This window comes from Neohortaea acidophila (assembly GCF_010093505.1).
Source record: "Neohortaea acidophila strain CBS 113389 unplaced genomic scaffold BDY17scaffold_9, whole genome shotgun sequence".
In the NCBI taxonomy this organism is placed as follows: domain Eukaryota; kingdom Fungi; phylum Ascomycota; class Dothideomycetes; order Mycosphaerellales; family Teratosphaeriaceae; genus Neohortaea; species Neohortaea acidophila.
Window position 1 is genome coordinate 597333 of NW_022985518.1, and position 25796 is coordinate 623128.

The following is a 25796-nucleotide window of genomic DNA, read 5'->3' on the forward strand; positions in this document are numbered from 1 at the left end:
GAGGACCGGCGACGGAGGCGATTCCGTACATGCCTCCAATGAGGCCGGTGTAGGTGGGACGCTTGCGAAGAGGGACGGTGTTGGCGACGATCAGGATGGCACCGGAGAAGACGCCGGCGGCGCCGAGACCGGCCAGAGCACGTCCGCAGATGAAGGCGGTAGAGTTGGGGGCGGCGCCGCAGAGAGCACTTCCGCCCTCGAAGATGAGGATGGCAGCAAGGTAGACCCACTTGATGGAGAAGAAGGTGTATAGCTTGCCGTAGAAGAGCTGGAAGGCAGCGGTGGTGAGCAGATAGGCAGAGCCGTACCAACCGACATCGTTGATGGCGTGGAAGTCGTCGGTGATGCGAGGAATTGCAGTGGCGATGATGGTGTTGTCGAGGGCCATGCAAAACACGCTCAGACATAGGGCGATGGTGATTAGGATGAGCTTGGTGGATTTGGGATAGTCGGTGTCATCCTCCTCTCGCGCCTCGGCTTCTTCTTCGTCTGCCTCGATGCCCTCGATGCGTCTCTCGAGCGCATTGTCGGGAGCCTTGTCGTCTACGTACGTGGGCTGAGTCTCTTGGGCCGAACCCACGAGCTCAGGCTGGTTGTCGTGGGTGGAACCAACCAGACTCGGCGCCGAGGTAGGCTGCTCTTTTTCCAGATCCGTCGATGCGCCGTCCGACTCGGCGGCGCGCTCCTTGGCCTTGCTTTTGAAAAGTCCCATTCTGAAGAATGGTCGTGGGTAAGTGATTACGGGTGTGATTGGCCAGAGGAGAGGAGGGTAGTGGAACGAAAGAAGTCGGCCTTGCCCAAAAAAATCTTGACGTCAACAAATGAGAGTCGAGAGACTGCGGGGTGAAGGGTCTTCAGTGTTGAGGAAGAAAGGTGGGATGAACGAGGGTAAGTCACGACACTTGAATCAACAACGATTCAGTGTTGGTTGGGAGAAGGTGAGGAAGAGAACGCGGTCGGTTATAACATCGAATGGATGAGGCGAGGTGTCGAACCATTGCCTTATAGCGGCGGAATGGGAGAAAACGGGTACGGAGGCCGGATGCCTTGTCTACCCGGCCGCCGTTTGGCCAAAGTTAAGGTTTTGGTCGGCCTCTGAGTCCCTCCGCGAGCATCATCCACCGCCCCAAAACAGGAAGCAATGGTCGGCAAAAGTCGCCGCCGCTGGGCAAGGCAGCAGTCCTCGGGCGCGTCAACTCCTCCTTCCCTCGAAATGATGCTTTGAAGTTGAAGGTGCATTCATGCGCGGCCGATCCCACGATGACCCTCCGCCCTTCAGCCTTTCGGGTTCCACGTGGACGACTGTCGCTGGCCGGGACGTCGCCATTCCGCGCGCCGGCAGGATCGCCAAGCCCGCCCTTTCTTCACCTCAGCTCATCATCCATCTTGACTCATCTCGGCAAAACATACCATGGACAAAAGAGTGCTTTGCCCTAGCGTACCTTTGTCCAGCGCGTGATCCGTCATCAGCGGCGAGCGCGTAAATCGAGTCCTTTCATCCGTACTAGTCCTGTGCATTGAGGATGGTGCTGGCTACGGACTGGGCGAGAGTATTCGCCCTACGATACCTCACCTGCTGCTGTGGACGTATCTCGCATGCAGCTTGAGGCCATGATGGTGGGGAAGCACCTACATTCCCACGACCATCACGCTCAGGTGAGCGCTCCCGTCGTCCGCCTCATCTTCTCGGTGCCTCCGCTCTTCCTTCGCCACCTTTGATCCCATTTCTCCCTCTCTCCTCAACAGCGGTCAGCGAGAGATATAGCCCTCGGGATGAATGGATTCCGCATAGCCTTCGACGAAGAGCGAGCGAGTTCTAATGTCGAAGGATCCGAATGGTTAGGCACCAGCGCTCTCTCGTGCGGAGTACCTCCAATAGGCCAACGGTAATGTATGCACATCCCCAAGGGGAGGGAGAGTATTTCCATTGTCGTATTTCATCCGGTCGTAGTACTTACAAGTACTTCTACTCACGATTGAAGTGCTTGCCAAGCTTTCGACGATTGCTCCTTCCCACGATCGTGCCTTCCTCGCGCAGGAAATGAGCGAGCGCATCGGCGGCTCATACGCACCACACGAATTTCGACCTGTTTCTTGATCTCCTCATCACGCAGAGAACCTCGCATTCATTCAGAAGATCGAGGTTCATCCTCCTCCAAACCTCACTTGCTCTCCTGAAGCACTTTCTTTGTTCGTTGCAGTCACGAAATGGCACCGCAACAGCCACAACCAGAATCCTCCCGAGCGCCCAAGCTCAAAGACCCCCCGCGGCCAGTCAGGGAGCAGATCGCGCGGGTGCTGTTGGAAAAGGGCCCGAATACCTCACAAGGAGACATCGGCTCCCACCGCAACAATCAATTTTACGCTGACAAGGTCAGGGCTCGCCCGGAGTACATCCAGAAATGGCAGAAGCGACAACAAGCCGTCGCCACCACCATCGTGGTCCCGAAAGTCGAACTGGACCAACTCCTCGATGTCTCAGCCACACTCGAGGCCATAAAGAAGGAGGAGGATGCCGCCGACGCATCGACTTTTCCAGCTGCTTCTAGCTTCCCGCCCGCCCCGCCCGCCTTCACCATCACCACTCACCCCAATGCTCCCACCGGTGGCAACGACACGGAGGTGGCGGCACCACCATCGCGACCCTCTACCTCGGAAGTCAGCAGAGAAGATGCCTCGATAGCTCTGCATGCCTGCGCCGATGAGTTCAAGGGGCAAATCCGGGAGCTTGCCAATCGTCGTGTCTCGGCGCTAGGCGACGTTGATCGAGCTGAAAGCGAAGACGTCGCTCGCATGATTCCTGTACTGCGCACAGCCAAAGACAATGCGCTGGTCATTCTTGAAGCTGCGTTAGATGACTTCGTCCGCAAGCACAGCGACGCAGTGTCGCAGCTCCAGCGCATTCCGGTTGGCCAATGCAAGGACTTTGTCAACGCCTGGACACGTGAGTCTCGGAACATGTGGTCTACGTTGACTACACGACTCGCGCTGCTGGACTCCAACGTGAGCGCTCGGCTGCAGCTCGACCAGATCGAGAGGCGAGCAGCGCAGCCACGGCTGCTGATGGAAGATGTACGAGATGATGCTGATCTTCCAGATGAGACTGTAGATTAGGGCGTCGACAGCAAGCCGACTCTTTCGTCGCATCATTACCTTGACATTTTGCACTGGACTCTGCTCCGTGCGTCTACATTGCCCACGAACCCGCTTCGGGGCACGACATCCTTGCACTGGACTCTGCTCCGTGCGCCTACACTGCCCACGAACCCGCTTCGGGGCACGACATCCTTGCGCTGGACCCCGCTCCGTGCCTCTACTGCCCAAGAACTCGCTTCGGGGCATGACATCCTTGCACTGGACCCTGCTCCGTGCATACACCAGACGGCCAAAGCGCTGACCATCGGGATGGAGTCAAGTAGAATCTCGAGAATTGAACTCTTTCCAGAACCATAGTATCCTCTGCCTCATACGCAAATGCTTTCAGCCCAGCTCGCCAGTAATCCATTCATGCCATCACATCAATAATCGCCACACACCCAAAATAATGGCCGCGGTGCCCGTACACACGCCCATCAACCATTGCAGCGTACTAAACTTCACCGCCTCCAACCTCTCCCTTAGCGCCGCCGTCTCCTGCTCAATCCGCGTCTCCGTCTCCTTAATCTTCAAATCCTGACTATTCGCCTCCTCGCGAATCCTCCCCTTCTCGAGATTCAAATCCAGCCGCACGCTCGCCTGCGTACGCTGCACCTCGTCCCGCAGCCGCGAGCGCAACTTCTCCAAATCGTTCGTGAGGCGCTCATGGCTGGCGCGCGTCAGACTCGACTCGGTGGAGTCGGCGGACAGCAGTTCGGAGCGCAGCTTGGCAAAGTCGACCTTTTGCGTGTACGTCGCTTTTTCCTGGTCTTCGCGCAGCACCATGGTGCGCGTGAGGTTCTGGATGCTCTCTTCGATTACGTCGCCGAGCACTTTCATCATTGCTACTGCTTGGGCTTCGCTGAAGCCCTCGGCTTGCAGGCGCTGCACGAATTTGAGCGTGTCGAATTGGTGGTCTTTGTGGAGGAGGGGAGTAGCGTGGAAGGTGCGGCGCGAGGGTTGGCGAGGAGGAGGAGATCGGCGGAGACTCCATTGTTGGCGGGCGTAGGAGGTGGTGGCGGATGTTCTTCGCTCGTGAGATTCGTGGGTTGGCGCGAGGAGATGTGGTGAGGGGCGGATGCTGCTGGCGGTCCAAGAAGCTTGGGGTAGGATGCGAGGGACTGCGCGCCGGAGCGCCGGTGTGGCTGCGAGTAGATTCGCCATTGCGGAGTGGTGGCCAAGGCACAGTTTCTTTGACAAGAAGTATACTCGTGATGCAGGTAGCTTGGGGGGTTAGCAGAGATGGAGGTAGTGGTGTGGTTGAAGGTGGGAGAGTTGCAAAAGGCAAGCGCAGCCGCGGGAGGTAATGACCAATCACAAGCCGCGTTGCCGCCTTATCATGTCGCGGCCAGGCCAGGCTACACGAGACCTCACCTCCGTTGCCACCTCTCCAACTCCGCACGTGGGATGGAGCTCAAGTAGTGGATTCTGATCCGTCGTCTGGTTGTGCAAGACTGTCTCCTGGCATATCACGTGCAGCAGCCTCGCATCTGCTCGCGTTGTCGAGCTCTTGGGCCTTCATGCTGTTGTCATTACGTATCGAAAACATGAGGTCATCAACCACCACGCGAACCCTTCTAGCCAAGCACGCCTGACACTTGGCTGCGATACGCAGCAGCTCAACCAACCATCAAGAAGTACATCTACCGCCCATCGCACTTTTCCCCCCTACCTCCCTCATTCTAACCCGTCTGACTTCCCCCCTCAACTGCGCGCACCCTGCATCTTTGCAAAAATGTCACACGCCACCCACCATACCCGTGGCCGCGGGGGAGCGGGCAATGTAAACCAAAGCCCCAGAACGTCCGTCCAACCCGAAGACCTGGAAACGCCGACGATCAAACAAGAGCACTACTCGACCGGGCGAGGCGGTAAGTGAATTAAAATTCCGACAAAGTCTGCTTTTTCGCCATCGCTCAAAAGGCCATTTTGTAACATTAAATCGTATCAGGCACGGGCAATATGGCCTCCAACGACTCCGCGGAGAGTGCGCGCAAGGCGCAAGACGTCGTTTTGCCCGAAGTGCACGACCGCGAGAAGAAGGGCACCTTCCACTGGGGCCGGGGTGGCGAAGGCAACATGGCGACGATTGGCAAGTCGGAGCCCCGGCCGCAGTCCAAGCCGCGGAGGAAGTCGAGCGGGGCTGCTGCACGACGGGGGAGTAATTTACTGGAGAAGGGCAAGGAGAAGTTGGGGCTCGGGCACGATGGGAAGAAGCCAGAGGGGAGTGCAATTGAAGACTGATGCTGCGCGTGCTCGCTGTTTGCTGTTCGTTGGCTTGATTGCGGCGGGTCTTTACCATGCTCCGAGTACCCTTTCGTTAGTTCTACGCTGTTCTATGTTCAATTCCAACCACCTTTGCCTCCAAAACCACCGCTATCATCATCACGCTTCCTCCCGTGTCCACCGCCGGGCCCTCCTCTCTTCTGCTGCGCTGCCTCATGCTTCCTCAACTCCTCCGGTACGCGACTGATATCGCTCTTGCTAATCATCTGCTTCAAATCGTACAAGACATCGTTGTCCTCGTTCCCCAAGAACGTAATCGCCACACCAGTCTTCCCTGCACGACCCGTACGTCCAATACGATGCGTATAGCTTTCGATGTTGGTGGCCATGTTGAAGTTGACGACGAGCGATACATCGGAAACATCAATACCACGACCTGCAAGGTCAGTAGCGACCAGCACATCCACACGTCCGTCGCGGAGTGATGCCAGTGCTATTTCACGCTGGTCTTGCGTTTTGCTTCCATGCAGCGTGGTGCTGCTGAAGCCCATCTTTTGGATGTCGCGCGCCACCGCATCGCAATTGCGTTTGATGTTCACAAACACAATGATGGGTGGGGCGAACTCGCGCGAGCTCAGAATCTCGTTCAGGCGCTTCTTGCGCTTGTCTTCGCCGGAAATGAACTCGACTCGTTGCTCGACCGTGTCGACCGCCTCGCCCACATTGCCAATCGTCACGATCGCGGGCCGACGAAGATACTTGCGTGCGATGCGCTCCACGGCTGACGGCATGGTGGCTGTGTACATCATGGTCTGGCGATATCGTTCCTTGCCACCGAGGTGACGAGACATCACCGCCGCATTCTCCGCATCCTCAGTGTCGGGCTTCTCGTTGGAGACCGGAAGGGCATCAAGAATCTTATTGATGGGCTCTTCGAAATTCATATCGATCATGCGATCCGCTTCGTCCAGGATGATGTAACAACACTGCGACAGGACAAGGACTCTGCGTTCGATGCAGTCCACCAGACGGCCGGGCGTCGCGATGATGATTTCGGCTCCGTCGCGCATGTTGTAGCTTTGCTCCTCGATCGAGTGACCACCAACGAGGGACACGCAGGTAAAGCCGAGAGGAGTGGCGAACTTCTTCGCTTCCACTTCAATCTGTTGCGCCAATTCACGCGTCGGCGCCATGATGATTGCGTAGGGGCCGTCGTTCTTCGTGAACTCGTTCAGTGCCGGCAGCTCGGAAATGTAAGTCAGCAGTGGCAGGATGAATGCGGCAGTCTTTCCGGAACCGGTGACAGCCACGCCGATGAGATCTCTCGACTGCAAGGCGATCGGAATAGCTGCTCGCTGTACTGCAGACGGTTCCGTGTAGCCGACTTGGTCCACGATGTCGAGAAGCTTCTTTGGCAGGCCAGACTCGTCCCAAGAGCGCATGGGGTTCGGGATGCTGCCGCCTTTGGTCGCGATGTTGAAGTCTTCCTTGAAGATGCGCCAGTCACGCTCACGCATCTGCTCCAGCTTCTTCTCGCTCCAGTGCTTGTCAATGCCGTTGCGCCCTCCTTCTTCGCGCCGTCTCCGCTCCATTTCGAGTATCTCCTTCGCTCTCTCTCGCCCAGCTTCAGGGTCCCTTTCTTCTATTGCTCTCGCATAAGCCCGCGCCATAGTATCCGCAGCATCATCCGCGAAGCCTCCCAACTTCCCACGACCAAAAAGACTCGTGCCTTCGGCTCGGGTCTGATACAAGGGATTGTAATCCGGGCTGGTGTCTTCCTCGGTGTTCCACTCGAAGTTGAACTTCTTCTCCGTCGTTCGCTTGCGTTTCTTTTTCGCGCTGAATGTGGAGGTGTTGTTGTCGGCACCCATGTACCGCGTTCGAGTCATATCGGCTTCGATGTCTCGCTCAGACAACTTCTTCGACGACTTCGGTCCATCGACTATGGATACGGACTTTGGTGGGGGTGGTGGCGCCATATCATAGCCTTTGTTGGGGAGGTTTCGCATGGCGGCCGGTCCTGTTGGAACTCTTCCTTCTCCATTTCGCATCCCTCGCGGTGCCGTAGGTGCCGCATTATTGCGCGCGACACTGTGCCCGTTTGTGCCGTTCGAAGATCCATTTGTGAGCCTATCCCCCTCATGCTTCTCCTTCTCCGCGGCCACTTCCTTCTCGCGCTTCTCCAGGGCAAGGCGTTCGCGCTCCTTCTTCGAAAGAAACTTTGGTTTCGCCGCCGCTTCATCAGCCGCCTTCTTCTTTGCCAACAATTCTTCGATGCTGAGTGGTTGAGGTTTTGAAGCGGCAGTGCTGCCCCAGCCTAGTTTGCGCTTCTTGACGGTAGGCGCTGTCGCACCCGTCGACTCGAAGTCTTCTGGGGGTGGAGGCGGGGGGATGAGATCCGAGGGTGGTGGAGGCGGAGGTGGGACGTCAGTAGGGGGCGGAGGGGGAGGAGGAGGCGGTGGAACGTCTTCAACGCCGTTCTTCATCTTGATATTCAGCCAACAGCGGCATTACAGGGAAAGAAAACGACGATGGCTTCATCTACAGACCTTTGAAGTTCACATTGTCATGGAGCGGGTGACTCAGCAAGCATACAGAGTCGCGCTAACTATTTTGGGTGAATTTGGCCTGCAGCCTCAGGCCACCATCCTCGACAACACGGCTTCCAGTCCATCTTGCCTGACCCACCGCATCTCGACCAGGCATGTAAACGCCTCAAAGATACACCTGTTTCCTCCTTTTGGATCCCAGGCACGATTTCACAATGATAGCAGTCCTGAAATACGACATTCCTGCCGTCAGGTCAGCAAATGCTCGGACAATCCGCCGAGGGGGAAGGATACCATAAACTAGCCTGATGTCCTTTAACCATCGTGATTCAGCAGATCAAAGTCGTGCCCAAGTTCGTACTCTGTCTTTGTGGTGTGTTCCGCAGAGTAGCCATTCATCCCCCTCTTCGTCGATGATGTACTCGCTGGAGCATCGGGCACCTTGAACTCCTTCGCTCCCAGTACCTTCGCCACAACAGCCGACACAAAGTCCACCACAAGCTTTTGTGATGCGCGATGGTAGCCGGGAGTCATTGCGCCGATGGCAGTCAGGGGTACTTCCACGTTGCAGGAGGCGGAGCGCTCGTCGACTTTGATCTCGAGGTTGACCTTGAGGGTGGACATGGTGAGATTTGGGCGTCGATGGTTGAATGCTCTTGAAGATGGATTTGGGCGTCGATGGTTCAATGCTCTTGAAGATGAGAGGAAGGCTGAGGAAGAGTTTGGATGTTGGGCGGGGTCAAATTGGAGTGGTATACTGTGCGAAATGTTCGGAAAGAGCGACCGGCCTGCTGATGTCACCGCAGCTCTGCTCATCTAAGGCGCATATCCCTAGTTACAAGCAATGGCCAGGAGAGACACGATGACTCTTTGAGGCCTATAAGGCTTCATCAGCCACGGTCTACAATCTGAACTCCTCACAGTGATTCATTATAGTCGATGCTACCCGCTAGCATGGCGATGTAGCGAGCGCTCCAACGTCACAAGTAGCAGCTGGGAGATAGATGCTTTCGATGTCCTTGGATAACCCTGGCTATGTACCACGCCCTTCTATTTCAATCGGGGGCATTTATCCTGCTATGCTCGAACCTGAGCAGCCCAGAGAACCCATTGTATTCGGAGAAGTTCGTGTAGCCGTCTTTTTACCGTACCACGCCAGAGCAAAGAAGCTCGAATCGTTGTGCTGAAATCATTTGAACCGCGAAGGCTACCCCGATGTTGAGCTATCGAGGGTCTCTCCGTCAACAGAATCACCAGTCAGGACGGCTAGCCTCGAGGACAGTGCGCGCGGAGACGCCGAGCTATGTGTCGGTCAGTTTCAGATCCGAGTAGAAGAGACCGTCAACCACGACTTACCTCGGACAGCGACCTCTGCATGCTTGAGGGCTCTTCCATGACATGAACGCCATCGATGAACCTCAGCTCGCTGCATCCCAGCACAGCACTGCCGGCCTGCCGGTACAGCAGATCCCAGAACTCTTCAAGGGTGTCTTGAGAATGGGTGACGACCAGAACTCGGTCACCCTTCGGAACGTTGACATGAATGGTGAGGCTGCCAGCACAGGCGATGGGCTCGCTAGTGACGCTGCTCTGGTCCGCGTCGTCGATGAAGCTCGCCGCACCTCCAGGGCTGGTAGAAGGTGTGTTCTGCGCCCACTCCGAATCCGAATGGAGGCTCACGGTCTGGACAGATCCCTTATCGCTTCCCCACTGCTCTATTCGTTAGCTTTGAAGGTTGATGTCAGACACAGCATTTCTTACACGGCTATGGGGCATCCAGCCACCTTGAACCAGCGCATGGGGAGGGTGGGTCCCGCCAATGGAAGCCGGGGTAGGGGGGATGGCCCAGTAATCACTTGAAGCCTTGTTACCGGACACCCAGCCGCCATGAGCAAGCGTAGGGGGAGGGGCGGTCCAGCCAGCGGAAGTCGTAGGGGGGACGACGAAGAAGCCACTTGGAGTCCTGTGCAAGCCGCACGAACCCGCATTGCTGACGGTGCGCGCCCCCCAGTTGTTCGCGTCTGAAGACCGAACCGATGCTGGGCTTGAGCAGCGCTGACGCGCCTCCATGTCGGCATCGACGGCACCCCAGTCACAGTCCGCATCCGCAACTTCCTTCGACTTCACACACACCACGTCGCCATGACCGATGTTGAGCTGGTTTCAATATTAGCCTCAGACTCCACCGCCAGCGTCGAAGAGCCACCTACCTCTTGCATGGTCTCTTCATCGGTCGTGAACCAGCTCACACCATCTACCTCGAAGTAGAAGTCGTTTGGGTCTTCGTCGGTGTGCTTGGTCCAAAGAACGCCCAGGTCGCAGACGCAGGCCTGATCCGAGACCGCACATCTCAAATCCTCGTACTTGGCCGTCTCGTCCTGCAGCGTGACGGTGATGTGCTTGTGGACGACATCATCAATCGACGGACGGACTTCGATCACGCTGTGGCTGTGGATCGAGAGCTGCGGCATGTATCAGCTTCTGCAGGGCAAGGGAGGCAGTGGAGGAAGCTTACATCTTTCAGAGTGCACAGGCTCTCGTTGTGGATCACTCTCCCGTTATATTTGAAAGTGAGTGACCACATCGGCGAGTCGATGCGCTGGGCGTATGCTTGGGTGAGCTGGGCGAAGGTAGTGCTGTCTTCCACCTCGAACCTCTTCTCCTTACGCATCGCGTCTTGAATGGTGACCTTCAACAACTCTGACGTCTCCCAATTGTCCTTGGCGCTCCAGTGAAGGGAGTCGGGGCAATCGAAGATGGGCACAGTGACGTTGTAGGGCTCGTGGTCGCCGTTGGCCTTGGAGTAAGCGACGCCATACTTGACGTCGTCGTCACAGCTGCAGTACTCCTCAGAGTACGCGTCGCTCTCCTTTGCCGGAATGATGTCGCTGTCCAGCCCCTTTGCGGCCTTGGCTACAATACGCCAGGCATCAGCAGCGAGGAAGTCCTCGATCTCCGTGTTCACGGTGCCTTTGGTCGTCGTAGCCAGCTCGTCCTTGATATCGCGCATGGCAAGAACGGTCTTGAAAGGTAGGCTGATCTCGAATGTCACCGACATGGTGACCGGGATGAGCGTTGGAGTGTGATGAGACTTGAGAGCGCGTGGTCAGTGAGGAGGTTCTTGTAAACGCGCCGGAGCGGTATACTTACTTGTTTATGATGAGCGAGAGGATGAGGAGACCGAGAGGATGAAGCAGCGAAGATGCGTGTGATAATGCTGAATGAGCTGTCGATGGTGATGTCGAGGTATCAAGCCAGAGTACGGATGAAGGAACAAGTCGGTAAAGGTGTGTGCGGAAGAAAGTGGAAGGGGGAGCAAGAAGAAGAAGAAGAAGAAGAAGAAGAAGAAGAAGCGGTGGCTGGGAGGTTTAATCAACGCGCGCGTCTCCATCATGTGCAAACAAACGGCACGCACGTGTCGCGTCCAACAGCACATGACTGTGAGCCCAGTGAGTCGAGGAAGGAACGATCGAGGGGCGAAGTGACGCGCACAACCCGTCCGAGTGAGTTGACAACCACGGAAGACGAGGGAGTATAGTGAGTTTTGAGTGATTTGTGATATATTCAAGACGTACATCGGCCCTGCCTCGACTGCGAGCCAGGTGGGCCTCGAAGATCGTGTTTCGTGCGCTCGCGTCAAAGCACTTTGCCGTATTTCAGACCTCCAGGTCTTCTCACCCTGTGAGACCAATGCCCCTGATTGCGAGTATTATGCGTGCGGGTAGATTAACAGCAGCAAGCATCGACCCCACGCGTCGTTCGAACACCAGGCTGAGGATGTTCCATTATCGTACTCCGAGCGCCAGGCTTGGGAAGGCGAATTTTCACAACAGCAGTGCAACATCCATCATCAATCATTAACGTGGGTCCAGGAGGGTGCAGCCGGGTAGCACCGATATCGTGCCAATCAAGGAGTTGGAGACGATACATGGAGATAAGCAGTGATCGTATACCCGCGAACCGACTGCGGTCTACGCGTCCTTCGGCGCATCAGGCGTAGCCGAAACAGCCTGTTGATCATCCAGCTTCTCTTGCTTGACCGGCGGCTCCTCAGACGACTCCTTGGAATCGAGTTCCTCGACCTCAATCTTTCGCCTCTTGCCCTTCGGCGCCGGGTCCAGCGGCGTTCGGCAATACGTGACAGTCCTGGTGACGACCTGTCGCACGCTGACTTTGCCGGGCTTGCCGTTGATCTCCGGGTCGATGTCGCGGGGAGAGAAGGTTGCGCTCCATGGTGCTGCGCTGAGGGGCGTTGTGGAGTAGGGGGATTGAGGGATGGAGTGGGTTGAGTTGACGGCGGGGTTGAGGGGCGATTGAGGGATGTGCAGGCGTGGGGTGCGCGCTGACCTTGGAGCGGGCTTGGCGAAGGGGGATGGTGGGATGATTACACGGGGGGACTCGGGTCGTTGCTTTTTGGCGGAGCCGTGGGAGGTTGAGCTTGCGATTGATACGCCGCTCAGGCTGCTGAGGCTGCTGTTCGCGGAGATGCTTGAGTCGTAGGAGGTGTTACGGGATAATTGGGGTTGTTGAGGGTCCAGCTGGATCGGGGGACTTGCGGAGGAAACCTTCTCCAAGGGAGGATGAGAAGCCAGATCCTTGTCGCTGAAGCTGAAGCGCGCGCTCGTACTGCTTGGAGCAGGGCTCAGCATGGCAGGCGACATGTTCCGCAGAAAGTCGAGATAGGCGGAAGGAGGGGTGATGGGAGTCTTGAGCTCATCCCTCCGCAAGAGACTGGGGGAAGTCGCCAAGGGACTGACGAGCTCGGAGGGGAACGAGCCAGAGCCGGGTGTCTGCAGGGAAGAAGCAGAGCTGGCCCTCTTGTCGAAGCCCGTGGCCGAGAGCATGGTGGCAGTAGCGGTAAGAGAAGCCATGACGGCAAGTCGTCGAGGGGAGAAATGAGCGACAGAAAGACGAAAAGAAGAAGTTGCGGACGACGAGAACGCCGCGCAAGGCCTGCGAGCAGAAGAACTCAGTGAGGGCAGGGAGGGGAGGGAGCAGAGCAAGGCAAGGCACAAAGGAAGGAGAGCAGGCTCGCAGCAAGGCGGGAAGGGAATGCTTAAAGCGAAGCGAGACGAGCGGGAGAGAGTTTGGGCGGCTCACCTGGCGCCGCAGGTTGATTGAGGGCAGCACACGGCTGTTGGTCGGGGACGGCACATGGGGATGCACACGCTCTCGCCCTCGCCCAGCTATTCTTGGTGCCGGGCGGTTAACGTGCAAGCCAACACGAGCGGTCGAGGATGGTGACGGATGGCGGAGGGATGCAGTGGTGAGGCAGCGCGGCGGGCGGGCCAATCGTCGTCCAATCCACACCCCCGGACTCGCCCTTGGACACGAGGGGTTTGGCGTCAACGGCCTCCCAAACGCCCCGCGAGCAGCTGGGGTGGATTGTGATTCGTCGTGGCGAGCCTTCTAAGCGCCCACGCCTCGCGACGTCTCCGGTCTGTTTGGTGATTGGCGGGAGGGCTTTGCGCAAAAGCCTCGTCAGATCTTCAGTCCTTCGTGTCGAGAATCATCAGTTGTGAGTTGTTGGCGACAAGGATGGACAAATATGCTTCTCACCAACAGTAGAATCAAGTTGGTCGTCTTCCCATGCATTCCCAACAACCTGGCGACGTGCAGGCGATGGCTTGGGGGCGGGGATCCAGCAGGGCGGTAGGATCAACCAGTAGTCGAAAACGCTATTATCCCGGCAACAGACGATCCCGACGGGTGATGAGGTGATGCTTTCGCTTCTCTGCAGATGGAAGCCAGGTAGACAAAACGTCGTAATTGTCATGCTGCTCAGCTGCAATTTGTATTCCTTGTCAAGCGCTCGCCGATCTGCTCAATTTCCCCTCCTGCTGAATGACAGCCAGCAGGGCATTGATGAGAGTCGGTGGATGATGTAAAACGAGGTGCTGGTCGCTACGCGCGCGTCAGTGCATCCTGGACGGCGAGACGCCGAGGAGGACAGCTTGGTGTTGAGCTGTTGTCGACATATCGCCATTCGATCGAACAACACTCATCCTGCTCGGCGCTACAGCTTCATTGAAGGATGCGCGCGGCCTCTCGTTGGTTATATAGCTCATTGCACCCGATATACCGCGCGCTTGCGCATTGAAGAATGATGCAAAGGCAGTCGATAGAATCACAGAAGCTCTCATTCTCTACCAACAGAACGAATCAAAACATACCCGCCGCAAGCCCCTCATCGTCTATAGTCGTAACACGCGCCAACGCCTTCAGCGCCATCTAATATGCCAAGGGCACAGACTCTCGTTGCTCTCCATACCGCATCGTAAGGAGTGGACGCTCCCTTTCGCGGGATTACTCGACCGTAACACTCTTGGCCAGGTTGCGGGGGAAGTCGACGTTCAATCTGTTCGCATAGCATTAGCACGCATTCAACGATAGACCAACAGCAACACTACTCACCCCTCGCCAACAGCCAGCCAGTACGCCATCAACTGCAGCGGAATCACATTGAGCAATCCCTGCAGCACGTCAACGGTATGCGGCACTTCAATCCTGTCCGTCTTCTCGCCGGGGAACTCCTTGTCGCCGGTATTGCAAATGACGATCGGACGGCCCTTGCGAGCAATGACTTGCTGGTAGGCATTCAGAGACTTGGCAAAGATGTTGTCGCGCGTGAGGATCATGACAATGGGCAGAGACTCGTCGACCAGAGCTAGCACGCCGTGCTTGAGCTCTCCGGACATGACGGCCTCGCAATGCATGTAGGAGATTTCCTTGATCTTCAGCGCACCTGCAACATGGCATTAGATCGATGCGAAGACGAGAGAGGGCGGGCGTCGTTCATACCTTCCAGCGCAGTGGCGTGTTGGGCACCACGGCCCAACAAGAGCAAGCTCTTCTGATGCTTAAACCTGCAAATCGAATCAGTACCAGCGCTTCGAAAGTCAGGGGCTGTCTTCATAGACGAAACGAACTTTTGACACAACTCCTTGATATCCTGGTCCATCTTCAAGATCTCTTTGAACTGCTCCGAGACCCTACCCAAGCCCTCCATGATCTCCATGCGTCGCTGATACTTGCTCGCGCGGTCCTCGGCGAGACTGAGGGCGAACATGACCATGCACACGAATTGCGAGGTGTAGGCCTTGGTGGAGGCGACACCGATCTCCGGGCCGGCGTTGATGTGCACACCGCAGTGCGTCATCATGGAGATGGAGGATCCGACGACGTTGACAATACCGACGGTCAGAGCGCCACGCTCCAAGCAGTAGCGGAGGGCCATGAGCGAGTCGGCAGTCTCACCAGATTGCGAGACAAACACGCAGGTGTCGTCACGGAAGACGGGGGCTTGACGATCCAGGAAGTCGGAGGCCAGCTCGACAGAGATGGGAATCTCTGTGAGCTCCTCGAAACATCCGCGAACAGCCATGCATGAATGGTAGCTGGTTCCGCAGGCAATGAAGATCAGACGACGGCAGCGACGGATGGTGGTCATGTGCTGTCTCAAGCCACCAAGCGTGATGGTCTTTGCCTCCAGATTGAGGCGTCCACGCATCGCGTTGACCACGGACTCCGGCTGCTCGAAGATCTCCTTTTGCATGAAGTGGTCGAAGCGGCCCTTCATGATCTCCTGCAGCTCAATCTCGATGGTTTGGATGGCGCGGACATTGCTTGTGCCATCGGTCTTGCTCAGACGGTGGATGTTAAGCTGGCCCTCGTGGATGTGAGCAATGTCGTCGTCCTCGAGGTAGAGCACCTTCTTCGTGTGCTCCACAATGGCAGAGGGGTCAGAGGAGAGGAAGAACTCCGTCGGCTGAGGCACGCCGTCGTCGGACAGGAAGGCACGCGACTGCGAGCGGTGGAGCAGACTGGCCTTGTCTGGAGGGGCGAGCAGGTTGTTGGTCTTGCGGAGGGCGACGTTGTGGCTGGCCGTCTCGGCGGGCAATGGGATGTCATTCTCCTGGAATTCGACATCCACAAAATCGACCTTCATCTTCTTCTGTGTGCGCACACCAACCACCAAGGGAGAGCCCTTGCGAGCGGCCACCACCTCGCCGGGGTAATGCACACTCTTGAGGAGCAGACCAAACGCACCCGCCAGCTCCTTGATGACCGCCTTGGCGAGGGTGGTGAAGTCGATGGTGGGATGCTCGTCGTAGATGTATTTTGCCAACTTGGCAATCGCCTCGGTGTCCGTCTCCGTCTCAAACTTGAAGCCCTTGCTCTCCAACAATGCCCTCAGCTCTTTGTAGTTGGTGATGATACCGTTGTGGACCACAGCAAACTGCCAGGTGGGATCGGATCGGTGAGGGTGGCAGTTGACCCTGGATGGAGAGCCGTGAGTGGCCCAGCGGGTGTGCGCAATGCCGGCATGGTTGTCAAAGACCTTGGTCATGTCGGGCTTCTCTTCCTCGATGAGCTTCTTGAGCGCGGCCACCTTGCCGACCTCCTTGAAGGCGAAGACTTCATTCTTGCGGTCACCGTCGACGGCAAGACCGGCGGAGTCGTAGCCACGGTACTCTAGGCGAGCGAGGCCTGGGGAGGAGATGGGGTTAATGCATGGCGGTGGGGAGAGGAGGAGCAATGTTGGATTCACCATTGACCAGAGTGTCGAGGATGTACTTTCTGTCCTTCTCCACCAAGTAATTGATGTACCCGAAGATTCCACTGCATTCAATCAGACCCGCGCTCACATCTCCATCGCTCTCATCTTGTCATACCACATGGTTGCAATCTATGCAACAGGAGTGCGTGTTGTTGATTCGTCAGTATTGTAAACCGCGCTGCCCCAGGCCGTCGAATTTGAGTACGAAGAGCAAAAGTCGTCAGTCGTGATGATACGTAGCGATCGGAGGAGAGTGGGAGGGAGAGCTGGAAGAGAAGTGTGAGGTGTAAACAGTGGCCTTTTGAAAGGTGAACATAGCAAACAACAGCCCAGCCGATGCTTACCAGGGCTGCGGGCCGCTCCCGTTTCGCAGTGGAGCGACCCCCTGCCCCCCTCCCCCTTTCTTCTTCCAAGACACCCGCCCAAACTTCCTCGTCCGACGTTGTGCACGTGTTGCCTTGTGCGCTTGTGCCTGTCTGGCCGCGCGCTCGTTTGCCGTTGCTTCGCCTCCGCCGCTCCGTTCGGAAGAAGTCCTACCGCCCAAAAGTTGCGCTAACGCAGGTACACTCTACCTGGCGAGTTTATTTTTGGGCTTGCTTCCGACACTGCCACAATGGCTTCAGCCTGCTCGTGCTCCTCGTGGTATCGATGCATTGCTGTCCCCGCCACACCGCCTTGTGCTCCGTGACGATGGTCCCAAGGCCGTCTCCCGGATGCTCGGCTGTTGCAAATAGAAGCGCTTGACGTGTTCAGGTCAGGTCCATGCTGGAACAGTCCGATCGAGAGCGTACTGTATGGGAGCGCACGAAAGCCCGATGATTTACAACCTTCCACCTTCCGACTACTCGCTATCTTACGCGCGCTGCACTGCTTCACCTGGAGGATGCTTCAACTTCCATCATCACCATGTCTCGTCCTTCCACCATCTCGCCCGTCGCATCCCAGCACTAAGCGCACTTGTCCTTCTCGTCTTTGTGCTCGTGGTAATAGCACTTTGGCCTGTTCCTCGGCTGCCGTTCATCCAGCGTCATGTTCCGCTCCATCACGCAAACTTTCGCCACCTCAATGACGAACGCGGTCGCATAACTGTCTACGTTTTTCATGAAAACCTCCTTCGTCACTTCAGTTGCAACAGAATCGATCAGCAACCTGCCGAGAGTGGACGTAAGCCTCAGCTCGCCAGCAAAGTGCAGCACTATCCGCGGTCCCGGGATCTTGTTTGTAGCCTCCGCGCTGGCCAGGAGCTCATCGACAAGAGTATTGCAGAACTGCGCGGAGTTCAGGAAGTCTCCCAGGACATAGCAACGATAAATGTCCATCCAGGTGTTCCGCCTCAGCTCAGCGTCCATACCTGTCGACCAGATGGGCTTTTGCCCGGTGCCATTCAGATCCAGCTCATTCGTATACAGCCAGCAAGCGAATATCGTGAAAGTCCGGACTTCCGTGTTTGGAAGTCGAATTGTCTTCTCTTTCCTCTCCTTCCAGTCGCTGTTGCATGCAGCCTTGAAGAAGTCGGATTTGTCGCAGGCAATGTTCTTGTGGATGAGAAATGCTCTCTCGTCCTCGCCCACAAGGATGGTAATGTGGTCGGTGAAATCAACCCTACATTCACGTCAGAAGAACCGAAAGGCCTGTTCGCCCCAGGTGCACTCACCTTGAGCGCTTCAGCGAACGTCCACTGCTGACGCTTGCTGGTGATGCCATGGTCGCTGTGAACTTGGACTGCAGCGACGAAGTAAAGACCGATGTGAGGCTGGGTCGATGGCGAGCGGAATCATCATAAAGATCTGAGGTGAGCTGGAGCTTGGTGGAGGTGACTGTTGGAATTCGCGCAGCCCGAAGGTGCAAGAGCGAGAGGTGACGTTGAAGTAAGCATGAGGAAGGAGCACTCATGAGAGTGAATGTAACAGAAAGGGATTTGGGGTAGAGAGTGGGTTCGATGTGAGGATTGAGGGCCTGTGCAACAGAGCAGCGTTCGTAGTGTGAATGACTGCATGCAACTACGGTGGCTGGTAGGGATTGGTTATTTCTTCAGAAATGGTTCCCCTTTACAGTCTGAGTCGATGGTACTACTAGTCGGGCGGGTTCATCTCTCGCCCCTCTGCACTCATCTCCGTATTGTACCCTCACTGATTATCCAGAGCAGTATATCATTGTGACTCAAACGTTATGCGTGCCCAGTCTTTCCGTGGAGGCCTTCTCATCGATCACATCCCTCGAGATCATTTCTTTTTGCCTTCCGCTGGGTTGTGATACATGCTCTGACGTTTCGCTCGTATTCTCTTGTCTTTCATCGGCACACCTCTCTCCATAATTGACAATACGGCGATCGCGCTCACCACTTGGAAATCATGTTCGTTGATACGCTGGCTGAGCTCATATGCGTTGGCATCAAACGCTAGCTGTCGGATGAAGAGACGCCGCACCCACGAGCCCTCAGCGAGCAGTTGGAACGCTAGGTTTACAGCTGTGGAACTCGGGAACTGATAGGTGATCTCAACGAGGTCGAAATAGCTGTCGATGAGAGCGTTGCTGAATGCATGGTCTTGGAGCATGTCTGCCAGCACTGAGCAGCGAACAAGTCTGGAAAATCGTGGACCCTGATTCTCCTTGATGGCACCCTCCGGGATGGTATATGTCCCGGCGTTGTCCTCGCCGTCCCAGAGATCGACTGCTCCAGTGTAGCGCCAGTTGAGATAGATGCTGAAGGCGGTTGGAGCTTGCTCGGGCAAGCGGACCAGCTTCTCCTCCGATTCAAGCCATCTGCCCGACAGCGCGGCTTCGAAGAATGGAGATTGTGCGGTGAGCAGATTGGCGTGACAAACGAATCGTTTTTCGGATCCGCCGACGAGCACAACGACCTCTTTCCCAAAATCGATTCTGGTGCTGTCAGTCGTACTTTTGAAGATAAGGTGGCGATGCATATTGATCTGCTCACCGAACGCGCCTTGGAGGTAGGGTAGCGTGGCTCGGAGTATTCGGCGTTGCCATGATGGCTCGATGGTGAGCAAGGTAAAGGCAGTGCGTGTGATGTACGAGTTCTTTTGGGTCAAGGGCGCAGTGACATGGAGTCGGGATTCACATCTCACTCGCTTTCCAGCGCGAAGTGATGCATCTACCCACCGGCGCTGTCAATGACATCCTAGGGTGCATCATCGTATCAGCCTGGTCGACATACGAAGTTGCATGAATGACTTCTTCCATGCATCGCGGATCTGGCTCTGACGTACGAAAGCGGCGAGCGCACCCCCAGTCCAAGCGCAGCGGACGCTCTACGAGACACCGATGCTGCCCAGCGGATAGCAACAATAGAATACCGCCGGGTCGTTGTTGAGGTCGGCTGATGATGGACTGCCTGACTGCTACGGACGTATGTTGCTCGAATGCGGCATGCAATTCGTCCTCGTATGCCCTCGTCGTCGGCCTCGGAACAACCATCGCCCCACAAATTCCCCTTTCGAGGTCGTCGTCCGTACCGCCCGCCTTGGTGACGATCATCCCTAACATCTGCAAGCCGAGGCATTTTGCAGTAGTCAAAGACGACATCTTTCATAAATCGAAGGAAGAGCCTCGTTCCACTTCGCTCATTACTCCGGACGACCGAGCAGAAGAGGTAGATAAATCGCCGTCCCGTCCCTCTGCTCCAAGGATAACCACGTCCCAATTGCACAAGTCTCGTCTTCATTTACACTCTACATCTCTGGAGATGGCTTTTGAAAAGGGCGGCGAAAACGCCTACGATGTTGTGATCATAGGTGCTGGTATCTCGGGCATCAACTTTGGATACCGACTGCAGGAACGCAACCCCGACCTCAGCTACATCATCCTCGATGGCCGACACGAGATGGGAGGCACCTGGTCGCTCTTCCAGTACCCCGGCATCCGCTCCGACTCCGACTTGTACACCTTTGGTTTCCCCTGGCGCCCGTGGACCGAGGAGACCTCGATTGCTGGCGGCCCGTTGATTCTCAACTACCTCAAGGAGTCTGCTCAGATGTATGGCATTGACAAGAAAATCCTGTTTCATCATCAGGTCAACGCTGCGAACTACTCTTCAGAGCACAAGACGTGGTCATTTGATGTCACTGCGAACAAGACCGAGAAGAAGACGTTCCGGAGCAAGTTTGTCTTGTTGTGTACTGGGTAAGTTGGGCACGGAAAGTCATATTGGACGTCAGCTAATTCGCTGCAAAGTTACTACGATTACCACGAGCCATTGAAGACCGTCATTCCTGGAATCGATGACTTCAAGGGTAAGGTTATTCACCCGCAGTTCTGGCCTAAGGATCTCGACTACGCCAACAAAAATGTAGTCATTGTGGGAAGCGGAGCAACTTCAGGTAAGCCAGACATGCCAGGCACGTCGTCCCAGCTTCATCTAACAGCAAATAGTCACCGTCGTCCCAGCCATGAGCAGAACAGCCTCCCACGTAACCATGCTCCAGCGATCTCCCAGCTACATCCTCTCCACCCCCAGCGAAGACGCGCTGGAAAGGTTCATCCGCAGATGGTTCCCCGTCTACTACCAACACAAACTCATCCGCTGGAAATGGATCGCCGTGCCCTTCCTCCTCGTCACCTTCTGCCAATACTTCCCGTCCTTGGGCAAGAAGATGTTCCGCTCCGCCACCGAGCCCCAACTCCCGCCGACCGTCTCTTACAGCCCGAACTTCACGCCAGATTACAACCCCTTTGAGCAGAGGGTGTGCTTCTGCCCGGACGCAGACTTCTACCGTGCTCTGCGATCCGGCAAGGCCAGTGTGGAGACAGGGGTGATTGAGAAGGTGACGGCGGACTCTGTCAAGTTGACTTCCGGCAAGGAATTGCACCCGGACATCATCGTCACAGCCACCGGGCTGAAGGTCCGAGTCGGTGGTGGTATCGATGTCAGTGTTGACGGCAAGCCTTACAACGTGCCGGAGAAGTACGTCTGGAAGGGCGTTATGTTGCAAGACCTCCCCAACGCCGCCTTCGTGATTGGATACGTCGATGCTTCGTGGACGCTCGGTGCGGACGCGACTGCGCAGGTAAGAAAATCTCAATGGCAGTGCTGTTACCCCATGCTGACAAGTCTCCACTAGATGATCTGCCGCATGCTGAACCAAATGAAGAAGGAAGGCGTGGATGAAATCATTCCTCGCCTCAGCGACAAGGAGAAGAACACCATGAAAGATGCGCCACTTCTACGCCTGAAGAGCACATACGTCAAGAAGGGCAAAGACGTCTTGCCCAAGGCGGCAGACCGCGGCCAGTGGCAGGCGCGAAGCTACTACTGGAAGGACTACCTACTTGCGCATTACGGCGACATCAAGTCGAGCATTGAGTGGAATCGCTCATGAGCGTCTTGGACAAGTGTAGACATCTCGGACTTTTAGGGTGTCTAATTCTAGATGGGTCTATGACAGCGTATACATAGAGTAGGCCAGCCGATACAATCAGTCGATCTTCTTTTGGTGCATCTTCGCCGCCTCCGTCACCGGCAAGAACCAGCCTCGTTCCACGTACTTCAGCGCCTCATCAATCAGGATGATGGGTGCGCTCCAGCCCAGCACAATCTGCCATTCGTCCCAGTTCAGCGGGACAATGCCGAAGATGGTCTGGAGGATTGGGGTGTAGAGAAGGCCGAAGTGAAGCGCCATCGACAAGGTGATGGCGTAGACCAGCATCATGTTCTTCCAGAGAGGCAGGGTGAGGAGTGATTCGGAGGAGGAGAGGGCGTTCATCGCGTTGAGCATCTCAATCACCACAAGGATCGAGAGCGACACGGTCGAGGCGGCTTTGGCGGAGTCGTTGGAGAACATGGCACAGCCGATCTCGGGGAAGGCGGACTTGCAGCGATGAAAGTGCGTCTGATAGTTGTTAGTCGGAGATACAACGTTAGAAAATGACGAGGGACGAGCTTACCAAATGCCAGAAGGTGATCTGAGGGCCACCTTCGTAGAACATGAACCACCACGCATATCCTCCCACAGTCGCCAGGCCGACATAAATGCCAATGACCATGTAACGGAAGAAGAGCCAGCCGCCGACGAGCTTCTCGTCCCGCTTCCTCGGTGGTCGTTTCATCACATCGTGATCCTTGGGATTGAAACTCAGAGCAGTGGCGGGAAGACCATCAGTAACCAGGTTCACCCAAAGGAGTTGCACGGGGATCAGAGCCTCCGGCATGCCGAGGGCGGCAGTCAAGAAGATCGACACCACTTCGCCGATGTTCGAGGAGATCAAGTACCGGATGAATTGCTGGGTGTTGTTGTAGATGCTGCGACCTTCTTCAACGGCGCTCTCAATCGTGGCGAAGTTGTCGTCGGCGAGAACCATGTCTGCAGCCAACTTGGCAACATCGGTACCAGTGCCCATAGCAACGCCAATGTCGCTCTTCTTCAATGCGGGAGCATCATTGACACCATCTCCCGTCATGGCCACAACCTCTCCAGCGGATTGCAGGAGATCGACCAACTTCGATTTGTGGCCAGGTTCGGTACGCGAGAATAACGACGCAGTCTGCGCAGCCTTTAGCTTGTCCTTCTCGCTGAGACTCTCAAACTGCCGTCCGGTGTAGCTCTTGCCAGTAAGATCCTCGTCCTCGCCGAAGACTCCAATTTGCCGGCAGATCGTTTCGGCGGTGTTTTGGTTGTCGCCGGTGATGACCACAACACGAATACCAGCCTCACGGCATTGACGAATGCTCAATGCCACTTCTGGACGCGGCGGATCGAGCATGCCAACAAGACCGAGCAGAGTCATGCCCTGCTCGACTTGGGCATATTCTCTGTTGGTCTTGGCAGTCGTGGCCAGTTGCGAGGTGACGTTGTCGATGCTCGCGAGTGCTATCACGCGAAGCCCAAGCTTGCCGTACTGTACGACTTCATCCTCGAGGAGCGATTTCAATTTGTCACTCAGTGGGACTCGCTTTCCATTGCTGCCAGTTAAGCAGTGAGTACAGCGGTCGATGACAGATTCCGGGGCGCCCTTGACCAGAAGCTGCTTCGACTTGTCGTTGTTGGAGACGAGGACAGACATGCTCTTCCGGTCGCGGGAGAACTCAAAGGTTCTCAATTTCGGGGCTTTGTCTTCGTAGGCCTGACTCATGAAGTGCAGCTTCTCCTCGGGATGGAGGGACGAGCGTCTGGCGTTGCGTGCAGAGTCGGTAGACCCAATCTTCTCCACCAGCACTCTCAATGCGCCTTCTGTTGGTTCGCCAACGCTGTGATACGTCTTGTTCTTGTCATCCCAAGACAGCTGAGCGTCGTTACAAATGGCGGCAACTTGGATCATCTGCGCCACGGTGCTGGACGACACCGCGAGATTGGTCGCGGGCTTGCCGTTCTTCAAGACCTCGCCATCCGGAGCAAAGCTAGTGCCTTGGATGTCCAGCTCGTCGAGGTCGTTGCCGGCTTCGTTGATGTAGACGACCTTGCTGACGCTCATCTGATTGGTGGTGAGGGTGCCAGTCTTGTCGGAGCAGATGACGCTGCAGCTTCCGAGCGTCTCCACGGAGGGAAGAGAGCGGACAATGGCGTTCTTTGCCGCCATCTTTCTCGTGCCCAACGCCAGACAAGTGGTGATGACGACTGCTAGGCCCTCGGGAATGGCAGCGACACCGAGCGAGACGGCGATCTTCAGGTAGTAGATGGCGCCCTTTGTCCAAGAATTGCCATGGGAGGGGTCGTTGAAGTGTTGAATGTTAATCAGCCAGACGAGGATGCAGATACCGCTGATGACTTTGGCCAACATGTCGCCAAAATCGTTCAGCTTTTCCTTGAGCGGGGTGGGCTGCGAGATCTGCGCGGTGATGGATTCGTGGATGTCTCCGATTGCAGTGTTTGGTCCGGTTAACACGACGACGGCATGAGCGTGGCCAGTAACGACGGTCGTGCCGGAGAACAAGATGTTGATCTGGTCCTGCTTCACGGCCTGCTCGTCCTTGATGGCATGCGTCTCCTTCCCCACGCTCTCGCTCTCGCCGGTCAGGATAGACTGGTCGACGTTGAAGCTGTTGCTCTGGACGCTCAAGAGCCTACAATCCGCCGGTATCCTGTCGCCGACTGCAACATGGACGATATCTCCAGGCACCAGCTCTTCAGCCTTGACCTCGCTGATCATGCCATCCCGCAGGACTTTCGCTTTGTTCGCCGAATACTCTTGCAGTGCGGCGATCGCCTTCTCTGCCGAGCTCTCTTGGCTCACACCCACAATAGCGTTAAGAATGAGGATCGTCAAGATGACGACGGGATCGACGAAAGCGGTCCAGCCCTCGTCTTCTTCAAACAAGGCCAGGACGAAGGAGATGGCGGCGGAGGCGAGGAGGATGATGACGAGCTGATCCTTGAATTGCTCCAAGATCAGCTCCCAGAGCGGTGTTGGTGGATCTTCAGGGATCGCTGCAAAGGTTTAGTCGGAGGTTCTGGCGTCTCATGTTCGCGGAGAGGTGCTTACCATTTCGGCCGTATTTCTCTCGTGCGGCAGTGACAGACTTGTGTGAGAGTCCAGTCTTCTCGACGACGTTGAAATGCCGGAGGATTTCTTGGGTGGAGCGAACGTAGGCGTTCTCCATGTTGTCGGGGGTGCCGGCGGCCGGCCGGTTGGCGAAAGGAGGATTTAACGGAGTAGTGGAAATCGAGTCGTAGGTTGAGACAGCATCGAAGATGTCGGCGTTGTCTGATTGAATTCGTAGAGGGATGTAGGAATTGGGGAGTGGGGGAGAGGGGCAGGAGAGTGAGGCTTGTCCAAGACTTGGTGAAAGCACAGCTGGCACTTTTTTTAGTTATGCAATTAGAGTTCGATGATCAAATGTCAGATCTGGAGAAACCTTATTACTGGTTCCTGGCAAGGGTCTACGGTGGCCTCCGTGACTTCACTCCTTTGCCTACATGTACTGCACCTCTTCATACATTCTCACCAAAGGACATCGAGATTTGCTCGTCGCTGACATTAGGACGTGGGATCATTTATACGGCCTTGAGGAGACGTGATCCACGTTCAGATCGCACCATTCGTCACTCATGGAGTGGGCTCCTCGACTCCCCTGGGTTGTCGAACGGGCATGCGGCATGCTCTGTTCGAGGTGATGTAGGTATAAGCTCCGAATTACTTCTTCACGTGACTGTGCCCAAGTTAGTCGCTCCTTCCTGTTCTGTTCTTTACGCACGTGGTCTTTAGGCAGACGCGCTTAGGCTCCAAAGTCCTACAAACGCGTCTGATAAGTCACTACGCAACTTTCACATACGCCGTACTGCCGGTTGCTTTCACCACAGGACTCTCCTGCTACACTCGTCCGCTCTCTTTCCAAACCCCACCCTCTCCCTTGCTTTCTGACTGCGTGCAAC

The 25796-nt window shown here is 56.1% G+C and overlaps 12 protein-coding genes across 12 annotated transcripts; 3 read left to right on the plus strand and 9 right to left on the minus strand.

Moving 5' to 3' along the window:
• Positions 1–2208: 2208 nt before the first annotated feature.
• BDY17DRAFT_326523 (uncharacterized protein) lies at positions 2209–3114 on the plus strand (the record flags this gene model as incomplete). Its single annotated transcript, XM_033737528.1, has 1 exon — positions 2209–3114. One exon carries the CDS (start codon positions 2209–2211, stop codon positions 3112–3114), a length of 906 nt encoding a protein of 301 aa, XP_033587208.1.
• Positions 3115–3513: 399 nt separating this feature from the next.
• BDY17DRAFT_318280 (uncharacterized protein) lies at positions 3514–4299 on the minus strand (the record flags this gene model as incomplete). The annotated part of the gene is made up of 1 exon (XM_033736175.1): positions 3514–4299. One exon carries the CDS (start codon positions 4297–4299, stop codon positions 3514–3516), a length of 786 nt encoding a protein of 261 aa, XP_033587209.1.
• A 286-nt stretch (positions 4300–4585) lies between these two features.
• Positions 4586–5428, plus strand: BDY17DRAFT_196861 (uncharacterized protein). Its single transcript, XM_033730060.1, has 2 exons — positions 4586–5006; positions 5087–5428. The coding sequence occupies exons 1-2, from the start codon at positions 4871–4873 to the stop codon at positions 5377–5379; spliced, it is 429 nt and encodes a 142-aa protein (XP_033587210.1). The 5' UTR covers positions 4586–4870; the 3' UTR covers positions 5380–5428.
• A 49-nt stretch (positions 5429–5477) lies between these two features.
• On the minus strand, positions 5478–7847 carry BDY17DRAFT_254947 (P-loop containing nucleoside triphosphate hydrolase protein; the record flags this gene model as incomplete). The annotated part of the gene is made up of 1 exon (XM_033731479.1): positions 5478–7847. One exon carries the CDS (start codon positions 7845–7847, stop codon positions 5478–5480), a length of 2370 nt encoding a protein of 789 aa, XP_033587211.1.
• A 114-nt stretch (positions 7848–7961) lies between these two features.
• Positions 7962–8705, minus strand: BDY17DRAFT_196910 (uncharacterized protein; the record flags this gene model as incomplete). Its single annotated transcript, XM_033730061.1, has 2 exons — positions 7962–8153; positions 8205–8705. A coding segment is annotated over one exon (480 nt), but the record flags the coding sequence as incomplete, so codon positions are not given.
• A 198-nt stretch (positions 8706–8903) lies between these two features.
• BDY17DRAFT_302132 (uncharacterized protein) lies at positions 8904–11288 on the minus strand. The gene is made up of 6 exons (XM_033734364.1): positions 11061–11288; positions 10426–11001; positions 10121–10372; positions 9672–10067; positions 9267–9620; positions 8904–9211 (listed from the first exon to the last, which is right to left on the minus strand). The coding sequence occupies exons 2-6, from the start codon at positions 10966–10968 to the stop codon at positions 9161–9163; spliced, it is 1596 nt and encodes a 531-aa protein (XP_033587213.1). The 5' UTR covers positions 10969–11001; positions 11061–11288; the 3' UTR covers positions 8904–9160.
• A 593-nt stretch (positions 11289–11881) lies between these two features.
• BDY17DRAFT_326529 (uncharacterized protein) lies at positions 11882–12781 on the minus strand (the record flags this gene model as incomplete). The annotated part of the gene is made up of 1 exon (XM_033737529.1): positions 11882–12781. The coding sequence occupies one exon, from the start codon at positions 12779–12781 to the stop codon at positions 11882–11884; it is 900 nt and encodes a 299-aa protein (XP_033587214.1).
• A 1031-nt stretch (positions 12782–13812) lies between these two features.
• BDY17DRAFT_336765 (uncharacterized protein) lies at positions 13813–16464 on the minus strand (the record flags this gene model as incomplete). The annotated part of the gene is made up of 3 exons (XM_033737943.1): positions 13813–14268; positions 14325–14655; positions 14712–16464. The coding sequence occupies 3 exons, from the start codon at positions 16462–16464 to the stop codon at positions 14217–14219; spliced, it is 2136 nt and encodes a 711-aa protein (XP_033587215.1). The 3' UTR covers positions 13813–14216.
• Positions 16465–17417: 953 nt separating this feature from the next.
• Positions 17418–18174, minus strand: BDY17DRAFT_312505 (uncharacterized protein; the record flags this gene model as incomplete). The annotated part of the gene is made up of 2 exons (XM_033735629.1): positions 17418–18072; positions 18125–18174. 2 exons carry the CDS (start codon positions 18172–18174, stop codon positions 17418–17420), a joined length of 705 nt encoding a protein of 234 aa, XP_033587216.1.
• A 353-nt stretch (positions 18175–18527) lies between these two features.
• BDY17DRAFT_196933 (uncharacterized protein) lies at positions 18528–19845 on the minus strand. The gene is made up of 3 exons (XM_033730062.1): positions 19649–19845; positions 19409–19585; positions 18528–19350 (listed from the first exon to the last, which is right to left on the minus strand). Exons 2-3 carry the CDS (start codon positions 19459–19461, stop codon positions 18693–18695), a joined length of 711 nt encoding a protein of 236 aa, XP_033587217.1. The 5' UTR covers positions 19462–19585; positions 19649–19845; the 3' UTR covers positions 18528–18692.
• Positions 19846–19979: 134 nt separating this feature from the next.
• On the plus strand, positions 19980–21842 carry BDY17DRAFT_302152 (uncharacterized protein). Its single transcript, XM_033734365.1, has 4 exons — positions 19980–20613; positions 20665–20810; positions 20863–21497; positions 21552–21842. The coding sequence occupies exons 1-4, from the start codon at positions 20177–20179 to the stop codon at positions 21807–21809; spliced, it is 1476 nt and encodes a 491-aa protein (XP_033587218.1). The 5' UTR covers positions 19980–20176; the 3' UTR covers positions 21810–21842.
• BDY17DRAFT_270095 (uncharacterized protein) lies at positions 21843–25221 on the minus strand. The gene is made up of 3 exons (XM_033731939.1): positions 24907–25221; positions 22375–24851; positions 21843–22319 (listed from the first exon to the last, which is right to left on the minus strand). The coding sequence occupies exons 1-3, from the start codon at positions 25022–25024 to the stop codon at positions 21906–21908; spliced, it is 3009 nt and encodes a 1002-aa protein (XP_033587219.1). The 5' UTR covers positions 25025–25221; the 3' UTR covers positions 21843–21905.
• Positions 25222–25796: the final 575 nt, after the last annotated feature.

Bases quoted from the DNA above. Each gene is read 5' to 3' on its own strand.
- BDY17DRAFT_196861 (XM_033730060.1), top strand. From the start codon at position 4,871: ATGTCACACGCCACCCACCATACCCGTGGCCGCGGGGGAGCGGGCAAT. The intron at 5,007-5,086 runs GTAAGTGAATTA...AAATCGTATCAG, and splicing joins CTACTCGACCGGGCGAGGCG to GCACGGGCAATATGGCCTCC.
- BDY17DRAFT_196933 (XM_033730062.1), bottom strand. From the start codon at position 19,461: ATGGCAACGCCGAATACTCCGAGCCACGCTACCCTACCTCCAAGGCGC. The intron at 19,351-19,408 runs GTGAGCAGATCA...TGACAGCACCAG, and splicing joins CTACCTCCAAGGCGCGTTCG to AATCGATTTTGGGAAAGAGG.
- BDY17DRAFT_302152 (XM_033734365.1), top strand. From the start codon at position 20,177: ATGGCTTTTGAAAAGGGCGGCGAAAACGCCTACGATGTTGTGATCATA. The intron at 20,614-20,664 runs GTAAGTTGGGCA...TTCGCTGCAAAG, and splicing joins TTTGTCTTGTTGTGTACTGG to TTACTACGATTACCACGAGC. The intron at 21,498-21,551 runs GTAAGAAAATCT...AGTCTCCACTAG, and splicing joins GTGCGGACGCGACTGCGCAG to ATGATCTGCCGCATGCTGAA.
- BDY17DRAFT_302132 (XM_033734364.1), bottom strand. From the start codon at position 10,968: ATGTCGGTGACATTCGAGATCAGCCTACCTTTCAAGACCGTTCTTGCC. The intron at 10,068-10,120 runs GTAGGTGGCTCT...TATTGAAACCAG, and splicing joins ATGAAGAGACCATGCAAGAG to CTCAACATCGGTCATGGCGA. The intron at 9,621-9,671 runs GTAAGAAATGCT...CGAATAGAGCAG, and splicing joins GCTGGATGCCCCATAGCCGT to TGGGGAAGCGATAAGGGATC.
- BDY17DRAFT_270095 (XM_033731939.1), bottom strand. From the start codon at position 25,024: ATGGAGAACGCCTACGTTCGCTCCACCCAAGAAATCCTCCGGCATTTC. The intron at 24,852-24,906 runs GTAAGCACCTCT...AAACCTTTGCAG, and splicing joins AGAGAAATACGGCCGAAATG to CGATCCCTGAAGATCCACCA. The intron at 22,320-22,374 runs GTAAGCTCGTCC...AACAACTATCAG, and splicing joins AGATCACCTTCTGGCATTTG to ACGCACTTTCATCGCTGCAA.